Consider the following 21859-nt stretch of genomic DNA (forward strand, 5'->3'; position numbering starts at 1 on the left):
TGTTGACATGTATTTAGTCATCGCCGACAGCGTAGATTCTTTACAAACACACGCAGACATTCCGTTCGGAAAAACTTATAGTCTGGACGGTGCATTAATGGGATCGATAGCACATTTATCGTTATTTTACTTACGTCCGACATTTCTTAGCGTTCGGACACACTGTAAGATTCTTTATAAACACAGATCTTCCATCCGGAAAAACTTTTTAACTATCCGGCGCATTACACAATTTTTCCTTAAGTCTGAACGCTCCCTAAGATTCGATTTGTAATAGACCATTCACGTAGGCTTCCTTTTTTATAATGCGTCGTCCAGACTAAATGTTTTTCCGGACGGAATGTCTGTATTTGTAAAGAAAGAAAAGTTATAATCTGGATGGCGCTTTAAAGCATAGAAAAAAGCCAAATCATATGCCTGTTTTTTTCATTGTGTTTCGGCCTAAAGGGCGATTTAGTTCACCGTGTGAAGGTGGCATAACAAACACTGCTATTCACTTGAAATGAATAACATAGATGCCACATCTATTAGAATAATGCGCTTTACAGATTATCAGTTATTCCGGACGGAATGTCGGTGTTTGTAAAGAATCTTACAGTGTGTCGGATCGATAAGACTTGTCGGCGATGACTAAATAATTGGTAAATGTGTTATCGATCCCATAAACATACAGCAGAATCGATTATGCCTTCGGACTTAACTTATAATGTGCACAATATATGGGATATGTTCAACACGAGCACTGTCGTCCGGAATAACTGATAGTCTGTAAAGCGCGTAACAGTAATGCCATATTGTCGTCGGTATCAACTCAGTCTACATGCTATCTGCGGAAAAAATTAATTAATTACAAAAATTAAACTAAGGACATTTCGTGGAGAAAATATTCATTAGAATATTCTACATATCGTTTTTATTGTATTAATAGCTAAAGTAAACGTTTAATTAGCGTTTGCAGAGACTCAAACAAGAGAGAATTGTGTGACGTGAAAAAAAAATTATAAAATCGTCTTCTGAAGCCCAGCGAGACCGGAAAAAAGGAAAATACATATATTGAGTTTCTTTGTGGAGTTTTCTAGTTTTTAAGATAGTTTTTCTAAGATATTAATGTTATTTTTACTTAGCTACAGATAGATAATATCGATTTTTCCTTTCTCTAAATCATTCTTTGTCCCCAATTACCACTGTCCAAATTTCATAATTTCGTGAGGTACCCCCCATTTTTACATATTTTTTCTTCCCATATACATATATACATTCGGACATCGCTTTGCGATTAAATAAATTATTTTTCTTTGTTAATTAAATGTATTTATGATAAAAATATACAAAAAAAAAAACGAAACAAAAATATTTGTAAAACCTCTACGACCTTCACAAAATATTTAATGCGACGCTGGCAAACAAAAAACAACTTAACAAAATTTTTAAATAAATATCTATAATGATGAATATCCAGACCATACAACATGTGGCCGATTGTGTTCCATTGTATATGCCGCACAGCCTATATCTCAAGCCTTTGGCCAAGTTGAATATATCGGTGGCATTGCCCTTGAATAAGATGGGCAAGTCCATTTCTAATCTAGACATCATGGAAAAGCTAAGTCATGCTTTGAAACCGGATAAATTCCTAGTGCTGAAGGTGAGACACGAAATTTGGCTGGAATGTTACCCTAAATAACTATTGGAAATGTAACTAATGTTAATCAAATTTCTGTGTCCTACAGGTCTCCAAGACTACAGTCGATTTCATACGTTTCGAGGCCGAATTGGATGATCGATCACGTTTGAGATCTTGCATTAATCGCCTGGATGGTGTATCCTTGAAAATATCAGGATTTCATGAAAGCTTTCGTGTGCGGGTGTCTGAAGCCAAAGATGAGTTTCCTACACGTCATGATTGGGACTCATTCTTTCGTGATGCTCATAAAATGGATGAAATGAAGGCAGGCGAAAGACCTGATACCATACATATTACCCATTTGCCAATTAAATGGTTTTGTCCCCGTCACATGGAGAACGATGATAATGTGAAGCCATCGGAGGGTATATTCAAGAGAATATTTGAAAAATTTGGCTGCATACGTTGCGTGGATATACCCATATGTGACCCGTATCGTAATAAAATGAATACCGATATCAATGGCATGAAAACATTTGGTTTTGACCAAGAGATACTCTTTGAAGCGTAAGTACAAAAAGAAAAACAAGACTATTTTATTTTTTACAAATATCTAGAAAAAATAGTCTCATTTGTCAAACTACTTGAATTTTATGTCGGCAGTGCTGGTGGTCTGTAAACAAAATGTAGAATTTGCAACCGTATTTTATAAACCCCTTAAAAGGCCAATTTCATGTAACTCTGTAATAGGCTCTACACATTACACTCAAAATCCACATTTTCGAGACTTTTTATAAAGCAAATGCCAGTTGAAATCTAGTTAAAGTGGTTTTTGGAAGTATAATGTGTATGCCGTATTAGGCTTTAATTGTTAGTTAATAAAGCGTAAATTGCATTTATATTCTCTCCGGTGATTTTTAACTTAACAATTTTCAGCAGTTTAGCTGATAACAATTTTCAGCAGTTTAGTTTAGTTGATTGGCAGATATAAATGAGTCGTATGGGAGTAATGGTAATTATAATCACCTACCATACAGAAGTTATTGTATATTCTACTCTATGCAGAATATCCACTTCAATTCCACTATTCACGTCAAATCCACGAACGTGAAAATTTTGTGTTCTTAATTCCATGTTCTTTTTTGAACTTTTCTGTAACCAACTGGGTTGCACAAATCACCCAAAAATTCACTAAGGCGGAAATCAAAATAAGTGGAATCAATAGACTTATTATAATTTATTATTTTTTTAATTAAAAATGACGCAGTTTTAATAAAACTCATGTATTAAATATAAAACATTTCAAATTTTTTACGCGAGTATTTTTTAACCGGAACTACTCCCATCTTTGACATAATTCAACTTTCACCAAGACTTTTGCAAGTGAATTGATTTCACGAAAATTCCGGTGAAAGTGGATTGTAGGACACGAAAATCGTGGATTTGATTAACTTTCACCTGGAAGTGGATTTGGGAACATGGGACCTTATATAGCATTGCAATATGTCTGAGGAACTTGTAATCAAATGAAAGCTTACATGCTTAACTGGTTTATATCCTTGGGAAGTTCTAGATTATATTCCTTCTTGTTGTAGTTTTTCACGCCCTTTCGCTAATTTGAATTTATAGACTACACTTGTGTGTAAAAAAGCACCGGGAAACTATGTGAAATCACTGAGAGTAATTTCAGTACCACCGAAGGATATTTTTGTTCTGACCCCAATTAATCCATTATAAAATTTTGTGGTAGACACAAGTTCTTAAAATAATTCGCCATCAGAATTTGGGATGTGAAAGTGGATCCAAAAGTCAAAACTCGGAGTTTTCGACAAATCCTAGAGTCATTTTCTTGCATTGGTAACCCCCGCTTGCACCACGGGAACCACCGTGGTGCAATGGTTTACATGCCCGCCTTCATACAAAGAGTCACTAAGGCGGAAATCAAAATAAGTGGAATCAATAGACTTATTATAATTTATTATTTTTTTAATTAAAAATGACGCAGTTTTAATAAAACTCATGTATTAAATATAAAACATTTCAAATTTTTTACGCGAGTACTTTTTTTAACCGGAACTACACCCATCTTTGACATAATTCAACTTTCACCAAGACTTTTGCAAGTGAATTGATTTCACGAAAATTCCGGTGAAAGTGGATTGTAGGACACGAAAATCGTGGATTTGATTAACTTTCACCTGGAAGTGGATTTGGGAACATGGGACCTTATATAGCATTGCAATATGTCTGAGGAACTTGTAATCAAATGAAAGCTTACATGCTTAACTGGTTTATATCCTTGGGAAGTTCTAGATTATATTCCTTCTTGTTGTAGTTTTTCACGCCCTTTCGCTAATTTGAATTTATAGACCACACTTGTGTGTAAAAAAGCACCGGGAAACTATGTGAAATCACTGAGAGTAATTTCAGTACCACCGAAGGATATTTTTGTTCTGACCCCAATTAATCCATTATAAAATTTTGTGGTAGACACAAGTTCTTAAAATAATTCGCCATCAGAATTTGGGATGTGAAAGTGGATCCAAAAGTCAAAACTCGGAGTTTTCGACAAATCCTAGAGTCATTTTCTTGCATTGGTAACCCCCGCTTGCACCACGGGAACCACCGTGGTGCAATGGTTTACATGCCCGCCTTACATACGTAATGTCGGGGGTTCAACCCCAGTTTCGACTGAACACCAAAAAATTTTTTCAGCGGTGGGTTATCCCCTGTCAGTAATGCTGGTGACACTTCTTAGTGTTTCAAAACTTCTCAAAGTGGTTTCACCGCAATGTGGAACGCCGTTCGGACTCTGCTATAAAACGGAGGTACCTTGCCATTGAGCTTAACATAGAATCAGGCAGCACTCAGTGATAAGAAAGAAGTTCACCACTGTGGTATCACAATGGACTGAATAGTTCAAACGTGGATCCAAAATATCGGGGTTTTCAACAAAACCTAAATTCTTTTTCTTGCATTGGTAACCGCTTGGAAATTAAGACAAGAAAGCTTCATAACCCAAATTCTCAAGGTTCTAATATGAAATGCGATACAACCAAAATTTTTTTATTAGTTTTTTTTTCTTACACAGTTTTTAAACGACTTTACAAGCAAATTTGAAAATCTTTTTTAAAAAATCGATTCAGTGTCCAAATTTTATTTTCAAAATAATCTCTTTTTGTTTGTTTTTAGCTATGTCCAATTTGATGAATATGTTGGCTTTGTCAGAGCTATGGATGAGTTTCGAGGTATGAAATTGGTTAAGAAATTCATTGACAAGACACAAGCCATCAATATTGGTGTAACGTTCGATACAACAAAACATTTGAGTGATGCTCAAATTCAACGTAGAGAACGAGTTCGCAAACATATAATAGCCAAAGCTAAAGCCGAAGAAGAGGAAGTAGAAAGGAAAAAGAAAATGGAACTACTCAAATTGGAGGAGCAAAAGTACGTATATTTCCTTTACATCTAATGTGAAGGTCAACCAAAATATTCTACAAAAAAAAAACCCCAAAAAGTCTTTTCTAATAATTATTGATTGCTAAATTTCAATTGTAAAAACATGAGCCAGCCATTTTGTTTGACAAAAAAAACTTTTGTAGGATTTTTTTAAGGATGTATGATAAACCATCGGTTAGTAACACTTTTTGTCTGCTTTTTTAATTTAAATTAATCGAATTATCAGCTTTTTTATTAATCGTTGTCAGAGATTGAAAAAGTAGGCCTTAAATCTTAAGAGATGTAAGAGAGAAAAGAATTTAAATTATGAACCATCGAAAATCCTCCATAAAATGTTTGCTAAAATTTCTGCCAAGGTATAGTTTTTATAATTAAAGAAAACATAAAATGAAATATTGAAATTTTCCCCAATTGAAAACGAAATCATTCTTAACCGCCCTTCCTTTCCCATTGGCTAAATGCTCATGTCTTTACAAAGCTTTCTCAGTAGTTTAGCACATTTCTTAAGAAACCAACCATGCCCTGGTTAAAGAATAAGAAAATAGAAAAAAAATGCCAAACCAAAGAGAAAACAAATTCTATTAAAAAGAAAGAAAAACAAAATGCAAAATAACAAAGCAAAGAGAATGCAATCCTGCAAAACAACAAAATTACAGGCAAAAAGAAGAACAAGAGAAACTTGCTGAATTGGAAAGGCAACGAGAACGTGAAGAGAAACGTAAAGAGAAACATCTAAAGAAGATTCAGGAAAAGGGTTCCATAGAGATATCGCAAAAGATACGCGTCGAAGAGCGGAAGCTAATGATAGCCCAAAGGAAATTGGAAAGTATACGAATATTGGAACAACTTTTCAGTCGTATAAAGGTAAGCAAATGAAATTGTTTACACACAGAATATTTTGAAATTGAAATTGTTTTGTTGTACAGTTAAAACATTTGGCCAAACATGGTTCAACATCCTCACAAAAATATCAAATGGAAATGGCCCGTGATACAATGCGTGAACGTTTGGTGGAGAAATATAAAACTGCCACGGAAAAACTATTAAGCGACCAACAAAAATTGGTCGATGATATTAAAAATAAGACACCATTAATGGGTCTATTGAAGAGCAAAAAGGATAAAGAGCCAATACCTGTTATTCCCAAAGTTGGCAATAGTACGGGTGAAGCAGTTCCAGCCATAGCCAATCCTGCAGCTGCCGCTGTAGCCGCTGCTAATGTTGCTGCCGCTGGAAATCCTTTCAAAACAATAGCTGCTTTGGGTGCCAATTATAATACAGAAGCAGCCAGTGAATGGATGAAATCTTTATCGATGTTTTCCTATGGCAATATACCTGCATTGTTTCCCGGTCTTGCCCCTATGTATCGTCCTCCCACATTTCCCGTTTCGGTTAATTATCGTGGATTTGCTCCACGTATACGTGGTCGAGGAAGAGGACGTGGTGGTCGTGGTCGAGGCTATGAAGGACAATCATCTTCATCTCATTATAGTAAATATCATTATAATAATGATGATAGAGATCGTCGTTACGATGATGATGAGGATGGTGGTAGCTATCATAAATCCTATTCCAGAGGAAGGTAAGATGAATAACCATTTCTTTTGCAAGTCTATTTGTAGTGATTTATGAAGTTTGTCGTGACATTTAATTTCATTCCCCCTCTTAATTTCAGACGCTATTCACGTTCACGTTCCCGTTCTCGATCTAGGGATCGTCGAAGTCGTTCCAGATCCAGGTCTTCACGTTCAAGATCTCGTGATCGTCGAAGCCGTTCTCGCTCTAGCCGTTCAAGATCTAGAGATCGTCGTAGTCGTTCTAGATCACGCTCACGGTCACGCCATCGTCATTATTCTAAACGCTCCAGGTCACGTTCAAGATCTTATTCTAGATCTGAAAGCAAATCACGTTCCCGTTCTCGGTCACGTGACAGATCTCGAGATGATAAAAACCGAAGCAAATCATCTCGTTCGAAATCTCCCATACAACAGAGACCTCCGGAGAAAGTGAATAGAAAACTAGTCTCAACAAGGCGTTCTCGTTCGTCTTCCCATGAATCAAGATCACGTTCACGATCCCGCACACATTCTAAAAGGTCTTGGTCTCGACGTGATAACAGTAGCAGGGATAGACGTTCGTCGCCGGCACCCCGGAAAGTGGTAATCGAAACCGAAGAACTGGTAAAATCTGCCGAAATAATCAAAAGTACCATAGAAAAGGATATGCAAGAGCGTATACGCAATGAGAAACGAGAGATCAGGGAAACCTTCACAAAACGCCATAAAGATGTTTTGGCTCACAATGCCACTAATCAAACCATAATAATCAACAATTCATCCTCGGCCTCCAATGTAGACAGTGGTCATGCTACATCTGAACACTCGGCAAATGAATCGGCTCAAGATAAAAATTCCTCAAGAGATGAGCGTGATGAACGTGACGATAGGGATGATAAAAGATCCTCAAGGCGTGATAGATACCATTCAACATCATCAGATCATCATCGTCACAGTTCGTATAAACATAATTCCGAAAGGGAAAATTCATCTCAAAACACCTCTTCGGGGGATCGCTATTCACGTCATAATTCCACATCGGATAACCACAGCAACAACAAACATCCGACTACAGAGCATAATTCTCGTCGTAGATCTTCGGAGCGTAGTTCAAAGCAACGTAGATCTTCAGAACGCAGTGGCACAACTATCAAACATAAATCGCCGCCACCAGTCTCAAGTCACAAAAAGACATCAGGGCGTAATTTGAGGCTAGCTTCTTTGGATCGCAGTCCTAGTTGTTAAGTTATGGAGATTTTACGTTTTTTTTACATCACTTACATTTTCATGGTAATTTGTGTAAAAAAAGTGTTTTTGTATAATTGCTAAATTATAAACTACGCCCCATTTTTTTAGTTTAAACAAATTCTTCTCTTTTTTTTTAATGTAATTTTTTAAAATGTAGAACAGTTAGAGATTGAGAATTTATATAAAAAAATATAAACAACCATTGAAATATTATTTTTAATAAAAAATAAAAATAAATAAATAATGTTATCGAAACATATACCTAGAAGTAGTTTAATTTAGAGCATACGTAGTGGAGGTATTTTGGAAAAGTAGACTTTTCAACTTGAAAGTCGACTTTTGACGACGTTTTTTTTTTAATGTTTTGATGAGTTGTCAGCATAAAAAGATACCCATCCAATTCGGAATCTTCTCGATTATATTTGGGACCCAGTCGTGTTCTGGCATTTGCCGAGTAAACATCTGTTTTCTGTGACACGGGCGATTATTGTTGTGTACTCTTGTACTGAAACTATACCTGTCTCTTTCTATTTGTTTTTTGGAGTTAATTTTTTTGTTTAAAGAAGATTTAATAACTCTTCTCCTGTATTGGGCTTTAATATACCGAAATGAATGGGGTTCATCCCCCCAACTATAATAGGTTCAGTGCGCTGGACCCAACAAACAAAAGGCGAAAGCTTGCTGGAACCAAACGCAGCGTATTAGATCCAAATGACTTCCCCAATTTAAGCAATACACTACCAAATTACGATCACCTTCCTAGATTTTTAATTGCAACTGCTATATCAACTGATGCTACTAATGAAACCAAATCACTTGGAGCTCACAACGTATTCCAGATTGGACGTGGATTAACACACATTAGTAAAGACTATGCAGAAGTTACAGAGTTAAAAAGTGGTGATCTTCTTATCAAGGCCAACAATCTCAAAGCAGCCCAAAAATTTTTGAACGCAAAATATATTGATTCGATTCCAGTGAAATTTTGTCTTCATAAAAAAATATTCGGGAGAATATTTTGCAAAAAAATCATCAATATACCTGAAGACGAATTGCTTGCAGAATTAAAGAAAGACATGCCTTCAATTTCAAACGTCCGTAAGATCATGGCAAACGAAAACAAACAACTGGTTGCTACCGGCGCCGCTGTGATAACTTTTGACGATATACATCCACCAAAACGTATGAAAGTTGGATATCAAGAAGTGATTGTTAACGAATACATTCCAAATCCTCTTCGGTGTAAAAAATGTCAGCGTCTGGGACACACCAAGAATCATTGTAAACGAATACAGGTTTGCCAGATATGTGGTGTGACTACGAGTCATGAAATTTGTGGAAAAAAATTCTGTGTTAACTGCAATATTGATACTCATTCATCTAACGACAGTAAATGCCAAAGTTTTTTGGAACATAAATCAGTCAACAAAATAAAAATAAACTTCCGTTGTACAGCTCGTGAAGCTTGGCGCATTTTCAACGAAGACCCGCCTGCACACCTCATTGAAGCTTCTACCCCAAGACACTCATATGCCCAAATGTTATCATCTAACAATGAAAGACTAACCGTAGTTCCTTCCGCTGACCTGAATACTAGCCAGGAACAAACTATAGAAGGATCAACAATCACCAATAACAATCAAAACACCACTTCTATCACACCTAACGTAAAACTCAACCCCATAATTCAATCGTCTACCTCAAAAATAATTCTACAAGAACTCTCAACCGCCTCACCAGTCTCTAAGACAGCTCAACACAACTCTACACCTTCCAACAATTTAGTAAAACAAACATCAACTTCTTCCAACAAAATAACTTCCGTTTCTTCTGACACGCAAGATATTCCAATTACTGACTTTACAATGGACGAATTTGATCTTCCCACAGATACATCAAACCCTGCCTTGCCGTATTCAAAAACGCCATCATCTGAAACAAAAGATTAAAATTCTCCTGACAATTCAGAACCTAACGATTTGGATAACTCCTTATCGCCTTGCAGTCAGGCATATAAAAAATTTCCCAACTTAAATGTTTTAATTTCACCTGATACTTTTAAGAAAACCTCTTCAAATCCACTATACAAGACTTAATTTTATTACTTTTTAATTTCATTATTTCTTAATATTGTTCCCTTGAATGTGCATAATTTATGTTCTTTTTTTATTAATTTCTTATGGTTTTTGATCTAAATGTCACCATACTTCAATGGAATATTCAGGGCTTTCTGAATAATAAATACGCCCTGGAGCTTCTCGTATCCTTACACCGTCCGGACATTATAGTACTTCAGGAAACACATATCACGTCGAGGGACTTACATCTATTACATCTCCCACTTTACAGGTCACTTCATCATAATAAGGAATACACATACTCTAAGTCAGGAACAGCGATTTTCGTGAGTAACGGATTGAATGTATCGCGACACACCACCTCCTCGGGCGATCTACTTTTCCAGACGGTGACCATCGACTTTGGCAACACTTTGTCGATTACCAATATTTACAAGGAATGCGACCTTAGGGTTAGTCGGGACATTATCCATCAGATTGATGATTTTGCCGCGGGTCACCGACTTGTTCTCGGGGATTTGAATGCTCAGAACACACTTTGGGGTTCGGCTTTTACCTCCCGTAGTGGTGAGCTTTGGGAGAATTTCGCGAATGATAGGGGTCTTTTGATTCTTAACGACGGATCACCTACTCTATTGAATACACGTAATACCCTCACTGCGGTTGATGTTACGATGTGCGATTCTGCTCTTGCGCCCTATCTGAGCTGGACTTGCTTGGAGCTACCGGAATCTGGCGATCATTTCCCCATCAAGATCTCCACCCACCATTCTACGCCAAAACGGGGATTTATCCCCCGTTTTATAGACTCCAGAGCTGACTGGTCTCTTTTTCAGTCCAAGGTTACACAATATAACTCCATCTTCCATTCCTCCGATAACATCAACAGGGAGGCAGCCCAGGTCAAACGCTTGCTCAGGAGGTCCGCCAATGAGTCTATGCCTTCTACGAGAAGGCCAACCCCGAAACCTAGGCCAGTTTGGTTTAATTCTCTCATTTCTAAGCTGATTCGTCAGAGATCCAAAGCTTGGAGGGACTTCAAGCGGTTCCGTAGTGCGGATAATTGTATTACTTACAGGAGATCGAAAAGACAGACTTGGACTAACTTTTTGAATTCTTTGAATCCCTTTTTGGACGTGAGGATCCTGTGGAACAGGGTCACTAAATTGAGGACAGCCAGAGTTAGGAACTTTCCCGCTGTCAGGATCGACGGCGTGAATTTTTCACATCCTCGCGACATTGCGAATGGATTTGGTAACTACTGGAGCTCACTTAGCTCGGACGACGCATTTGACCAAATGGTGATGGATTCCAAATATCAGCTTGATATTCGTCGACTGGAGACGTACACTGAGGTTTTTCCAGGCCTCATACGTCCTATTGACGTTCGTGAACTTGACGACACCCTTTCCACTCTGAGGGGGTCTACGCCCTCATTGGATAGGATCACTTACCCTATGATAAAGAATGCTCCGTTGGATTTTAGGAAGAGGCTCTGCGGACTTTATAATATGATATTGTTATCAGGTACTTTCCCTCATGATTGGAAGATAGCTGTCCTCTGTCCGATACCGAAACGAGGTAAAGACCCAGGTGGTCTTGAGGGTTATAGACCCATTTCTTTAATATCTGTCATTTCCAAAGTTCTCGAGAAATTACTGGTCAGACGTTTTTTACAAGAGACTGTCCATTTATTTGCGTTGAATCAACATGCTTTTTTGCCACGACGTGGTGTACATACCTTGTGTCATGAGTTGGAGGAGATCCTACGTTCGAATCTGTCAGCTGGCAGACACAGTCTGGTTATCTCACAAGATTTGGAAAAGGCTTTTGACCGAGTGGTTATTACTGGAATTATAGTTGAGCTTAATAGATGGGGTGTGCCGAAGCGTTTGCTTCATTTATTATTATCGTTTCTCTCTGGCCGTAGGATCTTAATCAAGATCGACGGATATCTCTCGGACTCTTTTCCACTTGATAATGGGGTGCCCCAGGGTTCGCCTCTCTCTGTATTCCTTTACAATGTTTATGCGAATTCACTGAGCAGAGCCGTCTCCGCGGTTGAGGGTGTTGACTTTGTCGGCATCTACGCGGACAATATTTTTGCCGTCTCTTCTGGTGACCCAGAAGATGTTGAGCTTTGCCTTTCTGATTTCAATCAGGCCGTACAGGATTGGGCGGCATCATCGGGTGCAGTAATTCCTATTGAAAAGACGGAGGCCTTACACGTTTGTAGGCGGAGAGGGTGTCGTATTGAACATGTCTCACTGGGGGACTCTGACGTACCGGTCGAGGATGAGCTGAGAATACTTGGGTTGATCTTCTCTAGGAATCTTTTATGGGATAGGCATGTCAAGAGGCTGAGAAACAGACTTACGGAGATTAATAATCTGATGATATTGATTTGTCCCAGATCCAGGGGACCCCATATGGATACTGCCGTCAACATCTGTAGAGCATTGACCTCGGGTGTACTCTCTCATGTGGTGACGATTTATGGCTGGACATCGAGGTCGAATATTTCAGCCCTGAATGCGTCTCTTAACGAATGTTTTCGTACTGCAACCGGACTTCTTCGTGCCACACCTGTGGAGGCTCTGAGAATTGAGGGCAGATTTGTAGATTTTTTCTCTCTTTTGGAGAAGAACTCTATGAACCTGGCCTCTAGATCCATAACTTTGCCCTCTGACGGACTGCATGATACCTTTTGGCGTCACATTGAGTTTGATACACATGGTAGACCCACCTCCATTGACAGGATTTTGGGCCTTTTGAATAAGTATGGTATAAGGGTACCTAATAGACCACGTCGTGCAAGGCCCCAGGCTAGGAATTTTAAATTTGACTTCGGTCTGTCGACATATAAGAAGAGTGACACGAATTCCGTCTGCTTCAAGACACTTTTTCTAGAGAAGGTCGATGCTCTTCGACCTGATAACGTATTGTTTACAGACGGTTCGTTCGATGGGACTCGCACTTCTTATTCAGTGGTTAGACGTAATTCCGATGGTGCATTTGAGTCTATAATCAGCGCTAGACTACCTGATGGCACTGGAATTTTTACTGCTGAATTGGCAGGTTTGATGTCTGCCCTCGACTTTGCGTCTGACGTCGGAGGTAGGACTCTTCTTTGTATTGATAGTTTAAGTGTGATGAGATCCGCTCATAATAACCGTAGGGGAACTTTCGACTCTATTTTTTCTATCCCCCTGTCTTCGGAAGTTACACTCCTCTGGATTCCGTCCCATATCGGCATAGGGGGTAATGAGTACGCGGATAGAGCTGCTAGGGAGGCATTGTCTCTCCCGCACTTTTCTGACCCTCCCTCTTTTCCCGTATCGATTATCACCCCTTTTCGAGCCGCGAGACGAAGGAAGGACATGAATTGTTGGAGTCAATCGACGACTTTTCTTCATGAGGTCAACCCATCATTGGATCGACCGAATTATTATCCCTCTTTCAGTAGGCCCGAGTGTATTTTACTTTCCCGACTTAGAGTTAACAAGTGTATTTTTAACACAAGACATTATTATGACGATACTGAGGCTGTTATGTGTCAATTTTGTTTCATCCCTCTTACGGTCAAACATATCCTTGCTGAATGTGCTTCCTCAAGGACTGACTCTACATTGACTGAATTATTAGATTGCTCCAGAGCCGATATGCTTCCAAAGATTCGGGCTTCACTTCGGATCCATAACATATGTGACATTTAGAACAGAAAACAGTTTTAAATAATATAGTTTTTTTTTTAACTTTTTAATTTCTTGATCTACTTTTATTTCTATTCTAATGTTTTTTTTTGTCATAGATTAGTTTAGTTAAGTTAACTTGTATTTTTTTGGAAATGGATGGGTGCATATGATCTCTGCTATCCGGCACCCTATCAATATATTTTGTAAATTTATTTATAAAATATATGAAATAAAATAAAATAAAAAAATATTTGGGACCAACTATTAAAAATGCAGTGGTTGACTTTGGTCACTAATACAAAAATCGAACTCGATCTTTCGATTTTTTTACAGAAAAAAATTCGATTTTCGACTGTTGTATCTCTAGTATCTCGAAAGGAACGGAAAAAGGAAGTTGCTTCATTTCGGGCTACAAAGTCAAAGAAATTTTGGCCTATAACGACAATTTTCGTTATTTTTTACCACTCAAGAAGTCGATTTATGGTGTATTGTGTGGCTAGATCTACCTATAGACCGATATGGACATGTTTTGTGTGGTTAGAGAGTGATTGGTAATGCAACCACGGTTGCCATTGGTGCCAACAATAATCTACAAATATTTTAAGAAAATTTTACCAAATAAAAATTCCTGTTTTGAAGTTTTTGATCAAAATTTTGTGGTTAGTATGCAAAAATGTTTTTTCTTCGAAAGAAATGTTTTATTATTTTATTTTAGTTATTTCAGTTACTACTTCTACAAAAAGGGAGAACTTGCAATGGACTTTGATAGATACACGAAAATAAAAACTAGACATTTTTTCAAAGTTTTGTATCTATTGAAAATTTTGTCGAAATTTTATTTCTTTAGAAAGTTTTGTCGAAATTTTATTTCTTTAGAAAATTTTGTCAAAATTTTATTTCTTAACAAAATTTTGTCAAAAGTTTATTTCTTAACAAAATTTTGTCAAAATTTTATTCCTATAGAAAATTTTCTCAAAATTTTGTTCCTATAGAAAATTTTGTCGATATTTTTTTTTTTATAGAAAATTTGGCAATATTTTATTTCTTTAGAAAATTTTACCAAAATTTTATTTCTATAGAAAATTATGTCGAAATTTTATTTCTATAGAAAATTTTGCCGAAATTTTTTTCTATAGGAAATTGTGCCAAAAATTTTTTCTATGGAAAATTTTGCCAAAATTTTATTCCTATTGAAATTTTCTATAGAAAATTTTGTCAACATTTTATTTCTATTCATTTCTATAGAAAATTATGTCAAAAATTTTATTTCTATAGAAAATTTTGTCAAAATTTTATTTCTATAGAAAATTTTGTCAAAATTTTATTCCTATAGAAAATTTTGTCAAAATTTTATTCCTATAGAAAATTTTCTCAAAATTTTGTTCCTATAGAAAATTTTCTCAAAATTTTATTTCTATAGAAAATTTTGTCAAAATTTTATTTCTATAGAAAATTTTACCAAAATTTTATTTCTATAGAAAATTATGTCGAAATTTTATTTCTATAGAAAATTTTGTCAAAATTTTATTTCTATAAAAAATTTTGTCAAAATTGTATTTCTATAGAAAATTTTGTCAAAATTTTATTTCTATAGAAAATTTTGTCAAAATTTTATTTCTATAGAAAATTTTGTCAAAATTTTATTTCTATAGAAAATTTTGTCAAAATTTTATTTCTATAGAACATTTTGTCAAAATTTTATTTCTATAGAACATTTTGTCAAAATTTTATTTCTATAAAAAAATGTTGTCAAAATTTTATTTTTATAGAAAATTTTGGATAGGTATAGTGGCAGTCCGTTATTTCAGGCTCAGTTAGAAAATTCAGTCCATTGTAAAACCATAAGTGGTGAACTCTGTTTTATGAATGAGTGCTGCCCGATTTTATTTTTAGCTCAATGACAAGTTACCTCCTTTTTATATTTGGGAATTTGTTTTTTTCGATATTTTCGAGATATCGACATCTAGGTGAACGCGAATCTCAAACCAAACGAGGCGACTGCATTCGCTTGATGTTTCAGACGTTCTTCTATGGTTCAGTGTCACGGTTGCCAATCGAACCAAAAAATAATCTACCACTATTTGGAGGAAATTTTACAAAATTTTTGCCAAATTTTATTTCTATATAGAAAATTTTGTTAAAATTTTATTTCTATATAGAAATTATTTGTCAAAATTTTACCAAACATAAAAATTTTGTTAAAATTCTATTTCTGTATACAAAATTTTGTCAACATTTTATTTCTATAGATAATTTTCTCAATTTTTATGTAGAACATTTTGTGATTTTATTTCTAAAGAAAATTTTGTTAAAATTTTATTTGTAAAGAAAATTTTGTTAAAATGTTATTTCTAAAGAAAATTTTGTTAAAATTTTATTTCTATAGAAAATATTGTCAAAATTGTTGTTTCTATAGAAAATTTTGTCAAAATTGTATTTTTATAGATTTTGTCAAAAGTTTATTTCTATAGAAAATTTTGTCAAGATTTTATTTATATAGAAAATTTTGTCAAAATTTTATTTCTCTAAAAAATTTTGTCAACATTTATTTCTATAGAAAATTTTGTCAAAATGTTATTTCTACAGAAAGTTTTGTCAAAATTTTATTTCTGTAGAAAATTTTGTCATAATTTTATTTCTCTAGAAAATTGTGTAAAAATTTTATTTCTATAGAGAATTTTATTTCTGTAGAAAATTTTGTCAAAATTTTATTTCTGTAGAAAATTTTGTAAAAAATTTTATTTCTATATAGAAATTTTATTTTTATATAGAAATTATTTGTCAAAATTTTACCAAACATAAAAATTTTGTCAAAATTTAATTTCTATAGATAATTTTGTCAATTTTTATATAGAACATTTTGTGATTTTATTTCTAAAGAAAATTTTGTTAAAATTGTATTTTTATAGATTTTGTCAAAAGTTTATTTCTATAGAAAACTTTGTCAAGATTTTATTTATATAGAAAATTTTGTCAAAATTTTATTTCTCTAGAAAATGTTGTCAACATTTTATTTCTATAGAATATTTTGTCAAAATTTTATTTCTATAGAACATTTTGTCAAATTTTTATTGCTATAGAAAATTTTGTCATAATTTTATTTCTATAGAAAATTGTGTAAAAATTTTATATCTATAGAGAATTTTATTTCTGTAGAAAATTTTGTGAAAATTTTATTTCTATAAAAAATTTTATTTCTGTAGAAAATTTTGTCAAAATTTTATTTCTATAGACAATTTTGTCGAAATTTTATTTCTATAGAAAATTTTGTCAAAATTCTATTTCTATAGAAATTTTTTGGAGAAGAATACATTGCAAAATCTACCAAAACATCAATAATTCTACCAATCTACCAAACAGTAAAAAATCTACCATTTTTGATAGAATTCTACCAACTGTGGCAACCGTGTCCGTGACTCTGAAAATTGGTCTTTCCAAAAAATAGACCGTTTTACTAACTTTTAATTTTGAGAGTACTTACCATTGAACTTTTAAAGAGAAAGATTTTTTTTCGATAAATCTAAGCACAATAAAAATATTCCAAAGGCTCATAAAGGAAATGGGACAATATTGTATACATCCAAATTTTGCTTTTTTTCTATGAAATTACACAAATATAATTTAACATAAGAATTTTGAAATTATGTAGTGGCATAATGGATGCAAATATAAGTAGGAAATAATTTAAATTAAATAACCATATATTTTGTTTTTGTTTTTTACATCATAGTTTTGTTGTGGTTTTAATCATATATATTTTTATATTTTTTCCATCTTTTGTTTTAGTTATCTTATTTCTTTACATAAATTTTATTTTTTTTTCATTATAAGATTTAGCTTAACTTTACAAAAAATATAAAAAAAAAAGAGAAAACAAAAGGCGCTCAGAATATAGCGCATATATTAATATAACAAATGGTTTTACAATAATAATAGCGTGCAATTGAGAAAACAACTTGAGGGTTGATATACAGAAAAAAAACTATGAAGGAAGGAGGAATTAAAATCGTTAATTTATTGATTGTTTCCCTAAAACAAATTCATATGAGAGATACATAAAATTTTTTGGAAATTAAATTATAATATATTTTTTTTTGTACAAATAAACCTATTTTAGAGAAACAATAGCTTTAAAACAATTGAAAAATAGTTTCTTTGTTCTATTATATAAAATAATTCAAAACTTAATTTGTTATTGGGGGTTTTTTTAAATACTAAACTTTTTTTGTTATCCTACACAAAAAAATTCTGATTCAATCACGAAATTAAATAATTCAATTAATTGTTTAATTGAAATGTCTTCAATCACAGAAATGATAGTATCAATTAAAATTATTAATTGAAAGTCAATTAAAAAATTAATTGAAAGTCAATTAAAAAATTAATTGATACTATTAATTTTTGTGATTAATTTTTATTTCAATTAATAAATTTGTTGAATCATTTAAATTTTTATTTGAATATTTTTGAAAACTCAATTAAAATTTTAATTGGAAAAATTTTCGAGAATTTTTTTCTGTATATGAAAAACCAGGAATATTTAATTGGATCTTTGTAAAATCAAGTTATAGTGAGATATTTTTAAATTTTATAAATAAATCAATTTTCGACTATAGAAAAATTGGAAATTAGATGTCATTTTGAGATATCGTATACACTCATAAAAACAAATCGTCTGCAAAACAGCATTCGCTGTTTTTTGCTATAGCAAAATAGGAAAATGCCATTTTCTGATGTTATATACACTCATAGAAAAACGTCAGCGAAACAGCTGTCAATATCCGATGTTACGTTTTGTTGTTGTAAATTTATAAAGTGCCGAAAATGATTTTTAATTTTTGGACTAGTTTTCATCGTGGTATTGAGAGCCTTTTGGTTGAATTTGGTCATCATTAAAAATCATTTTTTTAAGATTTTTAGAATTTTTTAGAAAATAAAGAAAAATGTACGATGTTTTCATGAATAGTTAAATTTTCGACTATCCTAAATTTTATAACATAATTTTTTTTTATTAAATTTTAATTTAGGAAGCAAAGTTAATTGCAAACAAGGAAAATTTAAATAAATTTCAAGAATATAAAAAATACAATATAGAAATTAAATTAAATTTTGGTTTAGGAATCAAATTTATTTCCAAACAAGGAAAATTGAAAATAAATTGCAAGAATTAAAAAAAAAAACAAAAAAAAAAATAAAACATTGAAATTAGTTCAAAATATTGAAATAATAAATCCACTCAAAAATAATTTTATTATTGAATATTATACAAAACGATAAGAAGATTAATCCTGGTTGGCTATGGAATTTCTAACATTGTTTCTTTTTTTTTTTGAAGGGCCTAACTGTCTTTTTTAAATTTCCAACTGGAATTTTCAATTGTTGCGGAAGCTAATTATAAATTAGTTGACGAAGTCAAGACCATCATCTCAAAATGTGAAACTGCCCAAAAGTGGACACCCTGGGTCGTCTAAATTTTGTTCACATTTGGGAGGTTTTCACTTATGAGAGATTAATGTTTTAATATAGGCAACGTCTCACGACAATTGTTCACCTTTGAGAGGTGTCCGGGTTTCAAAGATTTCACTGTAATTCTCTTATAACATTAGCATCCAAAATCGACTTTTTCTAAAAAAAAAGGCCAAATGCCTCACAATCTTGAAACTGAACAAATTATTATTATCATGGACTAAAAACCTGGCTCGATATCATCCAAAATCGATAAATCATTTTTTGATGAACTTCAAAATCTATAAACGAACTTCTCATGATCATTAAAATGGACGCAAAAAAGACGAATCAAATTTTTATTGTCTTCAAATCCAAATTTCAATACCGATAAGTATACATAAAATCGATAAATCGGCTTTTGATGATCCATAAATTAACTTGTCATTATGTTACCTTCAAAATGGACCCAAAAAGACTAATCAAATTCTTTTTTCGAGATCGTTAAGTATACTTCAAAATCAATAAATCGACTTTGGATGATCACCGATATCGATAAATGGAATTTTGACGATCTTTAAAATTGATAAAGCCAGTTTTCACAATTAAGGGAAAGTCATCTAAACATTGGTTTTATCAAAATATTCACCATTTAACAATCTGCCTCAATTTCTCAAAAATCCAAAAAACGATTTTTGATTGTCTTCAAACCCAATAAATTAATTTCAAAATGGATCCAGAAAGACGTACCGATATGTATTCTCTTCAACACCGATAAAAAGACTTCAAAATCGAAATTGATGATTGATAAATTATCTTCAAAATGGACCCAAAAAGACTAAGCAAATTTGATTTTTAAGATCGATAAGTAGACTTCAAAATTGATAAATAGGCTCTGGATGATATACCGATATCGATAAATGAAATTTTGACTATCTTCAATGCTGATAAATCGAGTTTTCTCGATATTCCAAATCTATAAATCGATCGTTGATTGTAGCCAAAGACAAAAAAATTGATTCTCAATAACGGGAAAGCCCTTTAAACTTTGGATTTATCAAAATATTCACAATTTTTTCTTGAATATGGAATAGTTACAAACCCCGAAAACGAGGTTTCGCAATCTTGAAACGGAACGAATATTTTGTTCACGATTTAAAAATCTGCCTCGATTTCTGAAAAATTCAAAAAACGATTTTTGATAATCTTCAAACCCGATAAATAAACTTCAAAATGGATCCAAAAAGACGTACGAAGTTTTAATTTTTTTCAACACCGATAAGTAGACTTCTAAATCGATAAATAGACTTTTGATGATCGATAATATAACTTGTCGTTATTTTCAAAATCGATCCTAAAAGCGTAATCAACCTTTTATTGTCTTCAAATCCGATTTTCAAGATTGATAAATAGATTTTAAAATCGATAAATCGATTCTGGATGATTTTCAGTGTCGATGAATGAAAATTTGGCGATCTCTTGATTAACAAATTTTGGATGATCTTAAAAAACGATAAATGATCTTATCATGGTCTTCAAAAATGGACCGAAAAAGACGATTTTCAAGATCGATAAGTAGACTCCAAAATCGATTAATCGGATTTGGATGATCTTCAATATCGATAAATGGATTTTTGACGATCTTCAAAGTTAATAAATCGACTTTTCACAATATTTCAAATCTATAAATCGATCTTTGGTGGTAGCCAAAGACAAAAAATTGATTCTCAATAACGGGAAAGCCCTTTAAACTTTGGATTTATCAAAATATTCACCATTTTTTTTCTTGAATATGGAATAGTTACAAAAGCCGAAAACGATTTTTCGCAATCTTGAAACTGAACGAATATTTTGTTCACGATTTAAAAATCTGCCCCGATATCTGAAAAATCCAAAAAAACGATTTTTGATAATCTTCAAACCCGATAAATAAACTTCAAAATGGATCCAAAACGACGTACGAAGTTTTAATTTTTTTCAACACCGATAAGTAGACTTCTAAACCGATAAATAGACTTTTGATGATCGATAAATTAACTTGTTATTTTCAAAATCGATCCTAAAAGCGTAATCAACCTTTTATTGTCTTCAAATCCGATTTTCAAGATTGATAAATAGATTTTAAAATCGATAAATCGATTCTGGATGATTTTCAGTGTCGATGAATGAAATTTTGACGATCTCTTGATTAACAAATTTTGGATGATCTTAAAAAACGATAAATGATCTTATCATGGTCTTCAAAAATGGACCGAAAAAGACGATTTTCAATATCGATAAGTAGACTTCAAAATCGATAAATAGATTGTTAATGATTGATAAATTAACTTCTGGAGCCAAAATGACAAATCAATATGTTATTGTCTTAAAATCCGATTGCCAACATCGATAAATAGAATCTATAAATCGGTGTAAATCGGTGTTTGATTATCTTCAATATCGATAAATGGAACAATCAACAATTTTCAAAATTAATAAATCTATATATCACGTTCATATTGGATGGTAGCCAAAGACAAAAAAATCGACTCTCAATACAACGGCAACATGAAAGTCATCTAAAACTTGGATTGATAAAAATATTCAATTTTTTTAATATGGAATAATAACAGAAGCCGATAGACGAATTTTCCAAAATGTGGAAGAATTTTAATGCCCTTTCGGCCAAATAAATTAAATGTATTATGACAGCTAATAAAAAATTAAGCAATGACAAAAGTACGTTTAAAAATCTTAAAAACATCATCGATA

The 21859-nt window shown here is 33.2% G+C and overlaps 1 protein-coding gene across 5 annotated transcripts; it reads left to right on the forward strand.

The window, feature by feature from the left end:
- The first annotated feature begins 780 nt into the window (after positions 1 to 780).
- On the forward strand, positions 781 to 8149 carry Xe7 (A-kinase anchor protein 17A). 5 transcript variants are annotated; one of them, XM_075289493.1, is made up of 6 exons: positions 785 to 1645; positions 1731 to 2191; positions 4817 to 5074; positions 5743 to 5950; positions 6013 to 6668; positions 6762 to 8149. In XM_075289493.1, the coding sequence occupies exons 1-6, from the start codon at positions 1445 to 1447 to the stop codon at positions 7885 to 7887; spliced, it is 2910 nt and encodes a 969-aa protein (XP_075145608.1). In that variant the 5' UTR covers positions 785 to 1444; the 3' UTR covers positions 7888 to 8149. The 5 variants fall into 5 exon arrangements, with proteins under 5 accessions (XP_075145609.1, XP_075145610.1, XP_075145611.1 ...); XM_075289494.1 differs by lacking the exons at positions 6013 to 6668; positions 6762 to 8149 and having other exon boundaries at positions 781 to 1645; positions 5565 to 5811; XM_075289495.1 differs by lacking the exons at positions 6013 to 6668; positions 6762 to 8149 and having other exon boundaries at positions 781 to 1645; positions 5574 to 5811.
- Positions 8150 to 21859: the final 13710 nt, after the last annotated feature.

Source organism: Haematobia irritans, chromosome 1 (assembly GCF_050003625.1).
Source record: "Haematobia irritans isolate KBUSLIRL chromosome 1, ASM5000362v1, whole genome shotgun sequence".
NCBI classification, from domain to species: domain Eukaryota; kingdom Metazoa; phylum Arthropoda; class Insecta; order Diptera; family Muscidae; genus Haematobia; species Haematobia irritans.

Bases quoted from the DNA above. Each gene is read 5' to 3' on its own strand.
- Xe7 (XM_075289493.1), top strand. From the start codon at position 1,445: ATGATGAATATCCAGACCATACAACATGTGGCCGATTGTGTTCCATTG. The intron at 5,951-6,012 runs GTAAGCAAATGA...TTTGTTGTACAG, and splicing joins AACTTTTCAGTCGTATAAAG to TTAAAACATTTGGCCAAACA. The intron at 6,669-6,761 runs GTAAGATGAATA...TCTTAATTTCAG, and splicing joins AAATCCTATTCCAGAGGAAG to ACGCTATTCACGTTCACGTT.